Here is a 9,619-nt window from a genome sequence, read left to right as displayed (position 1 = left end):
AGCAAACCTGCTAAAATATGTAATAACCTTTTTGATCATGAGCATAGATGAAGAATTCCTGTTTTAGTCCACTTGGCCAAAACTTAAATGGAATCTTCAGAAAGATTTTGGTCTACACTATGAAATCCAAATTCTTTATGGCTTCTAATTTCCATCTTTGCTTCATTATATTGCTCCTTTCAGTTACAACAATGAGTGGGGGCGGGGTGATGCTTAAAAGAGAAGACACAAGGCTAAATTAAACAATCCAATTTCGCAGGATTTAGGGGCAGAAAAATCATTAGAGTTTGAACTTTCTAGACTCATTCTTCCATCGTCTTCAAAGCTAATACCTTACCATATTTTTCTTTGTCATTGTCACTATCAAAATCACAACCACCTATCACCATCATCGGAATCATAGAGTTGTGGTAGATCGATGCCAAGAATCTCACAGGAGGAGAGGAGGGAGTGGGAGAGGATTTAGTGTAGGTAACTTGATCATTTAACACTTACACATAATAACACCAAAAAATCTTGGCTCTTCCCCAAATTTAAGGGCTTTTTTAGTATTAAATATGTTGAGGAAGCTTTTCTGAGCAATTCTCCCTTATCTAGAACTCATTCACAATTTTATTCTCTTAACCTTTTTATTACAATTCTCTTAAAATTTTAAATTACCACAAAACACATATACTAATATTTTTTTGGGCTTTAAATGACAAATAAAATCAATTCTTGAGCACCAAAAGAAGGTAGGGAGGGGGAATCCGCAAGCTAGCGCAGACGCTTTTACATGTTCGGTGGCTTCCACTCCAATCTGAGAGGCGCGTGCTTCAACGCCGACAATAGGTTTTGATTTCTCGTTGATTCGGACGATCGGTTATTAGACGGGCAAACCCGTGATTGTTCTTTTACTTGTTATCTCTATGAGACAGAAGAGAGGCTCTTCGTCTTCAACCTCTCCATGTGCCCCACTTCGAGATGCATACCACAATTGCTTCAACAGGTATCATTTCTACGTAATCTTGATTACGTTTCATGATCTCAAAAAAAAAAAAAAAAATCTTCGATGTTTCTCTTCATGCCCCTATTTGGCTCTGTTCTTCGTCTCCCTTTAATGTTAGATTTTTCTAAGGAAGGTGGTACGCCGAGAAATTCATGAAGGGTCAGTGGGATAAAGAAGAATGTCTTTCCGAGTGGGAAAAGTACAGAGCTTGCCTTTCTGTAGGATCCATTACTTCGCTTAAAAGTTTAAGCTTTTCATTATTTCGTCTATCTAAGCATTATTTCTTTGTTTTTTTACAGCAAAATTTGGAAGATAAACATCTGAGTCGCTTCTTAGAAGCTGAGGGCGTTGTCAGTTCTAAGTTTATGACGATTCAGGGAAAGATGCTGCTTCTGGTGCATCACAATAACATATCTTTTGACTTAAATAGAAATTATCCGGACGAAGGTAACTTGCAGGATCATTATACTCGTTTCCCCCCCTCCAATTTTGTCGACGTTTAATGATGCCCATCCGGAAGCCATGCATTTATTAGAAAGTGCAAACAAGGAAGGATCGTCACTCTGTTAAATGTTTATTTATTTATGCTTCAATCTTACTTAATGAAGAGTCTATAAGATATTAGGGCTAGGCTTTTGAAGTATCATGGCTTGTTGGCAGCGCTGACATCCTTTATAAAAAATTCAGAAATTTTGCCCGAGTTTATTGGTTGCTGCTGAAACCTTGTTTTTGACACTAAATTGTGTCAAATTATAGCCATTCAAGCTGAACTCTTCATATATAAATTGGAGAAATCCTTGCTGTAATAAAAATAGGTTTACGAATAGAGCCTATTAAAAGAAGAAGAAGAAAGAAGAAAAGCATCAACTCTTCAGAAGGAATGTTGAGAAGCTGCTGACTTAGTTTCTCTTGTTTGTATCCTCTGTTTTGAGGAATGAATCATCTCTTTAACCCAAAAAAAAAAATAGAAGGAAGTGAAGTGTCAAGTTTAGCTGCGGTATGATTTTAGGTTCTGTAAAACCAGGCTTCTTGTCGTTGTTTCGTTCCTGCAAGGTATGTGACAGAGTTGGATGTCAATGTTACGGTGTTAAGCTCTAGGCAGGTATGACTATGCTGCAGCCTGCAGATGGCACCTACATTTCTCCTACATGATTTACTGGCCGTAGTCAAGCCCCACCCCAACCCAAAACAAAAGAAAGAAGGAAAGAAAATGGTTGGCATTCTTAATTGTTTGCAACATGACCTCAAGTTCAGCCCCATGAACATTCTGTGTCTTGAATACCAGAAAAGTAATCACTAAATCCCCCCCCTTTATATATGGTCATGGCATGGTTTTAATTGTCTTAATCTCCCTGGAGTATGACCAGTTTATACATGTAAAACCTGACTCAAGCATCTAAAGATAGTCAAGATGTTCCTTTTATCTAGTCATACAAATTTAAACAAACTGGAACCCTTTGTTTTTGTTGTTGGCAACATGTTCCATGTTGTATTTCTTGGAATTTTGTCTTCAAAATGCTGTGTGGATTCAAGGCTGAAAGGTGCTATTAAGGCATTGGACCTCTAGTTTGCATTAAGCGATTGGCACCTCACCTCACCTGAGGCGTTAGCCTTTGACTACACTAAATGGATTATTATTCAACCGAGGGAGGAAAACCATGCGTTCCTAATCAGCATTTTAATAAGCGTCTAAACAAAGCGGTAGATTTCAGAGGTAGGTCCTAATTTTGAATTTGTGATTTTCATGCAGGTAAGCCGATGATTGGAGGTGGGACAAGTGTTAATGATGTATTTTAGAGTCCTGCTACCTTTGTATTAGGTATTTGTTTTGAATGCTGTAGTTCCAGGAGATTTGGTCTTTGATGAATTTAATCCATGGTCTACTGAAGAGGAAAAGGAAATGATGGTGGATTCACGAGGAAGTTGTATGAAAGTTTCGATTGTGGTTAGGCGAAAAAAGGAAAAAAGCAAAAGTCTGTTTCGGAGATTTTAAAATCATACTAGTCGTTCCTACTTTCTGAGCTTTATTTTTCAGATGAATACAGGAATATTATGCCACACGACTTCATTGGGCACTAGTGGAACTAATATCATAAATCGCACGTGCTCCTATATTTTTTTGGTTATCATAGTCATGAGATTGCACAAAAATGGGGGCCAAAAGAACTTGTGTCTGAATCCATGAAATTACAGTCATTAGAATATGCATCTTTGATTCTTCGGCATTTTTATGCTCTGATAAACGGAAGGAAAATTTGATTTGTGCTTAAATTCATTTCTTCTTGAATAGGAAATGTGCAACCATCCATTCTTCACCGTTATTGTAGCCAAATAGTTCTGCGACGGCTATGAAGAACGTTCTCCAATAGACAGTCCACTTTACAGCCGAATCCTTGCCATATGTTGATTCCATGATCGGCTTGATGGAAGTCAAGTTTTGGTCCATTCTTTTGAGCCACTCTTCGCTGCAAGATAAATTTGTTTTTGCTTCAGGAGTACCGTAAACTAAAAACTAACATTTAATCAAAAAGAATGTAGTACGATTTGGAATTGCTGTAAATTTTTTGAGCTATACAGTTCATTATTACCTCGTCTTTGCATAGTGTTTACCATTGACAAGCCAATGGTTGACAATAGTAACATCATCCTGCGGACATCAACGAAAAACCTACTCATAGGTGGGTTAAACCCAGGGATCAGGATTAATAATTTGGCAGGCGTTATTGTTAATTTCCAAAAAAAGAAAAAAAAACCTAATGAGAAAGTGAAATTTGACTTCAAAATTAAAAAATAAAATAAAATAAAACACTACAATTCGGTGGTCAGCGAATCCGCTAGCTCCAGTTGCACTTGCATATGCCAAGCTTACCTGGAAATAAAGCAGTAGATTTGCAGAAGGCATTGTTCCGCCAGTAAAGAAATGCTTAGTAATCCAGTCATCTTCATTTTTGTCCTGTTTATTAATTAAGGAGTCTAAAGGTCAACGAATTATCTTATAGGAACTTTACAAGTCTTATCTATATCTCAAGCAATGTCCATACAGGCAGAGACCAAGAGAGGCCAAGTTGTTTAACATGAAATAAACTTTCTAAAAAAAAAAAAAGAAAAATCATGAAATAAACTTCACCTCAAAATGGTAAGCAAATGCTTTATGGCAGAAATGATGAACAAATAGAAGGCCATCTTCCTTCAACCAACCGGCTATTTTCTTGAGTAGATCTTTATAATTCTTCATATGCTGTGTCAAGGAGGTATGAATCAAGTTTATCAATATATATATATATATTATAAAAACGCGCCTTCATAACTATCTGCATGACATAAAGCACGAAGTCCAACCTCAAACATTTCTATCGAAAATATCCTGTCATAAGAAGCATCCATTTCAAATGTGCTGATATCTGCAACAATGATCTCCACATTTTGCAGCATAAGATCCCTGAAAAGAGCACAGGGAAACAAATTTGAGTCATCAGATGTTGTTTAATTTGCAAAAGATTGGTACCGATCACGCAGCATACCTACACCTCTCCTCTATATACGCTTTCTGGGTTGCGGAATTGCATATCCCTGTAACTCTGGAATTACTGTACTTCTTGGCAATGTATATACACAGCGAACCCCAGCCACATCCAACATCAAGGATGGTATGGCCATCTTTCATGCGTGACCTCTCACAGTATAGTTCCAACATTGCTTCTTCAGCATCGTCCAGTGTCTTTGACGCAGAAGAGAAGTAACAAGAACTGCAAGAGCTCATTCATTTAGGCACGTTTTCAACCTTGACCCTCTGTTTTGGGCACATAGCACAGACTTGCATGTTGATAATTTGTGTAATGATGATGACTTACATCTCGTATACATTTATATTTCTAGAGTTTTGTCTGCACACACATACTTGAATAAATACAGTAAATTTCTTGATTAGGGATAATCAAGTACTCCCTCCATTTTTATTTGTAAGAGAACCTGTCAGTTTATTTTTTTTATATAAGTAAAATCATATTTTTTAATGAACATTTTACAAATTTCTTAAATTATCTCTCACAATTTCATCATTCATATTTATAAAAAAAAAATTGATGAAGGATATTTTATTCTAATTTTTCTATGTTTAGACCTAATAAATATAGTTAACAGTAATACAGTCCCCCCCCCCCCTTGCAAATAGAAGAAAGGGGGGAGGGGAGTAAGCTATATGACAAGGTTTGCCTGTCGTTCATGTCATCGTTCCTTAATGAGGATTCGACTGAAAAAGACATTTCATAATCTAATAAACCTAAAGCGGGGAAAAGATACGAGGTTAGAATGAATTACTAAGTTTTCAAAGAGAAAAAGAAAAAGAAATGCATTAAAATACCTGTATTTGAGATTCTTGCCGAGAACCAGCTTGAAGAAAGAGGTCGGTAATTCGTAATGCTGAACTTTCGGCTTATCAGTGTCGATGGCGATAGGCATCTGCTTCAAAGCTGCAAGAAAAACACAGTTAGGTTCATCTTCAAACAATGTATGGTAGCAGGAAGCCAAGTTCTGGAACAATGTATGTTAGCACTCCATTTGCAGAGATATAGACTCATTTCCACTAGTTCTTAATTTTCTCGACATAGCAACATCTCCATCTGTAGTACTTAATAGATCTCACAGCACTCGTAATGTGAAATTTCTAGGTGCTATTACAATTGCTGCTTCTTAGTCTCAAGGATCACAAGCCGCAACCCATATCTTTGCTTATATAAAGAAGTAGATATTGCGCAGAAAAAGGCACAAGTGAATCGCCGACAAGAGAAAACGAAAAACAAAGAAGATAAAAGAGAGAAAGAAGTGAAAACTGGAATTACAGTGTACAAAATGAAGGAGATCGAAGAGTTGAAGTTGAGAGGAGGTCTTATAGCCGGAGCGAAGGCGAGATGCTAAGAGCAAACGAGTGAGCCTCCTGACGACAACATCAGGGAGCAAATTCCGCTCCAAAGAGCGTAACATAATCTTCACCGTAGCGTCGTAAGATAGCTGCATCATTGCTTCCATGGGAGCACAGTGGATTCCCCCTCCCCTCTCAGGACTCTTCGAGAAGATGACGATTCTTATCTGTATTGAATTAATGTGCTTCTTCGGTAACCTTCTCATACAGACTTATAATTGTCACTCTGGCAGAAAGCATCTTGATAACCAGTTATTTTTAAGCATAAGATCTCTGGATAAAATTATCTTGTGTGTTTTTTAATTTAAAAAAATAATAAAATTATTATTATTAAATAATGATATCTCAATCCTTATTTTTGATGGAAGATTTTTTTTTTTGGCTCCATCTGTCTCTAGTAAATTTCAATCATTGATTTAATTTCATAATAAAAGAAGGCGATCCAAAAATAAATAAGTAAATTCTAAAAATGTCATCGCCATTTAATATGCAATAAATCCAAAGGCCAGAAACTTACGATTGATGACAAATAGATATGCCCCCTTGGTCATAAAAAAATTGGACCAGCTTCTCTCCATTTTTTTTTTCTTTACTTTCTCTCCACTTTTCATCTTAATTATTGAATTTATTTTTAAACGGTTGAAATTTGATATTTCATAAAATTATTATTATATTTATTTTTTATAAAATTTTATATTTTAATAATAATTTTATAAAATATTAAATTTCAACTGTTTAAAAAAAAATTTAATAATTGAGATAAAAAATGAAGAAAAAGTGGGGAGAGAAGGTAGTGGAGAAAAGTCAAGTCCGTGAAGAAATGCCCAACGGGGTACCGCCTTGCAAGTTGCAACTCGCCATTGTTGCTTTAATTCTTCATCTGACCGTAACTCCAGAAGAACTGGAGACGTAAGTAAGGCCTTTGACATGACTTACCTAAATTAAAATTAGCCCACGTGACTTACCTAAATTACTAAACATTAGTACTTTACACCCCTGCAACGTTTTGTTTTTGTTTTTGTTTTTTAATTTTTATATTGAATAAGTACAAAATAAATAAATGTACTAAAAGTGAACTTATCTTTATGTTTATTGCTTCTCTCTCCCTCTGTCTCTCGGGTTCACATATTGCTTCTCTCTTTTACTACATGATATCATACTAAACGTCATTTAAGTAGACAATTTTTATGGTTAACTTGTCTAGTTAGATGTGTAGTACACTAACCAAATAGCCGGTACTCGTTTTGGCTGAACCTAACTTTTTTTAGACCTGGCTTTTCTCCACTACCTTTACTCTCCATTTTTTCTTCACTTTTCATCTTAACCGTTGAATTTTTTTTGAACGGTTGAGATTTGATATTTTATAAAATTATTATTAAAATATAAAATTTTATAAAAAATGAATATAATAATCATTTTATGAAATATCAAATCTCAACCGTTCAAAAATAAATTTAACAATTGAGATGAGAAGTGAAAAGAAAATAACGAGGAAAAGAAGTGGAGAGAAGCTGGCTCCTTCCTTCACATGGTAATGTCACACAGTAAAGGAACAGAGCTGACATCTGAAAATGACCGCATTCAAAAACCTGATATCGTGCTTCCTGATTGAATCAGAAGCTCATGCTTGGCATGCTCTTCTAGATTTTAGTAAATTTTGCCTGCTTCTCCCTAAAGATAGTTATATTGGCAGACTATTTAGGAAAATTTAGGATATAAACTTTATTCGTGACTCTGTTTTCTTTCAATCTTGGGGGGCCATCTCTTATGCATACTAAAATTTTATGTTCATATTGAATCTGACTTTCCCTTGATGCTGCCAGCAAGGCTGCCGTATATATACACGAGTAGCTTTGCTTTCTCTACGGTTGAATTGTTTCTCGTGTAATAACGTTCTTAATTAATCATTGAGTTCAAGATTATCACCACCAGTTTAGTATAGAGAAGTAAACAAGAAATTAATCAGCCGATCCAAGTGAGATTAAAATCTTTACGGACCGATCAGCGGGGAATAACAGAAATGAAGAAATTGAGAGAAATTATTATCACTATTCAAATATGGAAAAAAAAATTACTATTTTTGGGGAGAATTATGCATTTCGTCTTTCGATTTTATTTAATTATTATTTACTTTGTGTTCATGACAAGTGTAGCATTTTTCCCTCATCATGGTTGGCGCACACAAATAGAAGGATTTTTTTTTTTTGGTCAAATAGATTTCAAATTATAACATTCATCTCTGAATCTTTTCCTACTGATTCGCGGTATTATTGTTTTTCATTTGGCGCTCGTTGCTCCTGCGTAGTTCAGAACTGATACAATGTGATTCAATCTTCGAATTCTTATCATTGATAGCTTCTAGGACGGGAATGGAACATATATGGCACCACCCACCAGAAGCCTTTTGATCTCCATAATCATCAAAGGTGAGTAATACAAGAGAAAAATCCGACCCTAGCTAACATATAATACTAATAGTGTCGAATGCCAGAGTATGCTATGCATGTTAGACATGGTGGCAAACAAATTAAAACCGCCGGTAGGTAGCTAGGGCTAGCTAAAGCTTGGGTGGGTGTGTACACCTTCGTAGGTTGTTATAACATACCTTGAATCATCCTTATCTCTCTCAACTCTCTTTTTCACCGGGCATCCCTCCACCGAACACCTATAGTAATTCCTGCAATCACATTCTATGAGCATGAGCATGTTCCTGGCGAAGCCATGCACATAATAAATACATAGTGAAAAAAGGAGTTGTGTCTGTGATATAGCTGCGCGCGCACGCGAGTGCATGTTTTTGTCCAGCAACGGAGCGCGCGCGCGCACACACACATAATGAAAACGAACCCTCTATATTGAAAACTCTAAGGCCTCATCATCATGCCACTGTAAAAAAAAAAAAAAAAGCATCGCAGGCATATATGTGTGTACCTCGGGTTGGGGCTGTTCTTCACCCTCTTCTTCCCATATTTTCTCCACTTGTACCCATCGTCCAGAATCTCTACCTCTGACTTCGTTTTGAATGCGACTCTGTCTTTGATGTTGATCTCGCCACTACTGCCAATGTCTCCTAAAGCGCATTACCAGATATTATAATAAGCGCGCTGAGAATTAAAAATAGAAAGCTGAAGAAAGTTTCGAGACTGGTTACTGGAGTACTGCGTGGATTGTACATATCACACAATGAGAACTTGAAACTCAAATAAATGCAGATATCATGTGAGGAATTTCGCTTACTACTGGATGACCCCTCGAAAGGGTTGGCAGTACTTCCCCCAAATCCACTTACTTCATTGGTTTGATAGACCTGCTGATTCGGGACTTGTTCAGGAGCCATTATTGATTGCTCGGGTTCCTCATCGTCTTCGAAGCTGAAGAATTCAGAGACCTCAGCAAAAGGATACTGGTTTGTGAAGTCGCTCTCCGGTGAATCTGGTGGTCTTGGAGGATTACTATCAGACATTTTGGTATGGCTGGGACGGAAACAAGGAGGTCAAGCAACTGCTCATATATTATAAACTCAACATATAAATATAGCCACACAGTAGTGAGAGAGGCGGCTTCATGGTGACCTTCCTATGAACCATAATAGGAGCTTCAACGATAATAGGAGGCTGAGATGACACGTGGACAACACACAAGTGATTTCTTGTAAAGATAAATTTGATGGGGTGGAAGCGGAGTGAGAGGTATGCCAAAGATGACTTGAAGAA

The 9,619-nt window shown here is 36.7% G+C and overlaps 3 protein-coding genes across 7 annotated transcripts; 1 reads left to right on the top strand and 2 right to left on the bottom strand.

The window, feature by feature from the left end:
• Window positions 1-707: 707 nt before the first annotated feature.
• Window positions 708-2,977, top strand: LOC129303367 (uncharacterized protein At4g33100). 2 transcript variants are annotated; one of them, XM_054942647.1, is made up of 4 exons: window positions 710-988; window positions 1,122-1,206; window positions 1,288-1,435; window positions 2,739-2,977. In XM_054942647.1, exons 1-4 carry the CDS (start codon window positions 909-911, stop codon window positions 2,783-2,785), a joined length of 360 nt encoding a protein of 119 aa, XP_054798622.1. In that variant the 5' UTR covers window positions 710-908; the 3' UTR covers window positions 2,786-2,977. The 2 variants fall into 2 exon arrangements, with proteins under 2 accessions (XP_054798621.1, XP_054798622.1); XM_054942646.1 differs by having other exon boundaries at window positions 708-988; window positions 1,288-2,977.
• A 101-nt stretch (window positions 2,978-3,078) lies between these two features.
• On the bottom strand, window positions 3,079-6,131 carry LOC129303366 ((S)-coclaurine N-methyltransferase-like). 4 transcript variants are annotated; one of them, XM_054942642.1, is made up of 8 exons: window positions 5,827-6,131; window positions 5,349-5,457; window positions 4,510-4,734; window positions 4,328-4,427; window positions 4,116-4,226; window positions 3,801-3,941; window positions 3,577-3,635; window positions 3,079-3,453 (listed from the first exon to the last, which is right to left on the bottom strand). In XM_054942642.1, the coding sequence occupies exons 1-8, from the start codon at window positions 6,110-6,112 to the stop codon at window positions 3,261-3,263; spliced, it is 1,224 nt and encodes a 407-aa protein (XP_054798617.1). In that variant the 5' UTR covers window positions 6,113-6,131; the 3' UTR covers window positions 3,079-3,260. The 4 variants fall into 4 exon arrangements, 3 of the variants coding, with proteins under 3 accessions (XP_054798617.1, XP_054798618.1, XP_054798619.1); XM_054942643.1 differs by having other exon boundaries at window positions 3,858-3,941; XM_054942644.1 differs by having other exon boundaries at window positions 3,801-3,857.
• Window positions 6,132-8,270: 2,139 nt separating this feature from the next.
• LOC129301683 (probable WRKY transcription factor 43) lies at window positions 8,271-9,369 on the bottom strand. Its single transcript, XM_054940278.1, has 3 exons — window positions 9,144-9,369; window positions 8,838-8,976; window positions 8,271-8,583 (listed from the first exon to the last, which is right to left on the bottom strand). Exons 1-3 carry the CDS (start codon window positions 9,367-9,369, stop codon window positions 8,460-8,462), a joined length of 489 nt encoding a protein of 162 aa, XP_054796253.1. The 3' UTR covers window positions 8,271-8,459.
• Window positions 9,370-9,619: the final 250 nt, after the last annotated feature.

The sequence above is a fragment of the Prosopis cineraria genome, unplaced genomic scaffold (genome assembly GCF_029017545.1).
Source record: "Prosopis cineraria cultivar Desert tree isolate PC_DT_omini unplaced genomic scaffold, ASM2901754v1 PC2, whole genome shotgun sequence".
Classification (NCBI taxonomy): domain Eukaryota; kingdom Viridiplantae; phylum Streptophyta; class Magnoliopsida; order Fabales; family Fabaceae; genus Prosopis; species Prosopis cineraria.
Note: the sequence above shows the minus strand (reverse complement) of the source record. Positions and strands in the feature narration are given on the sequence as shown.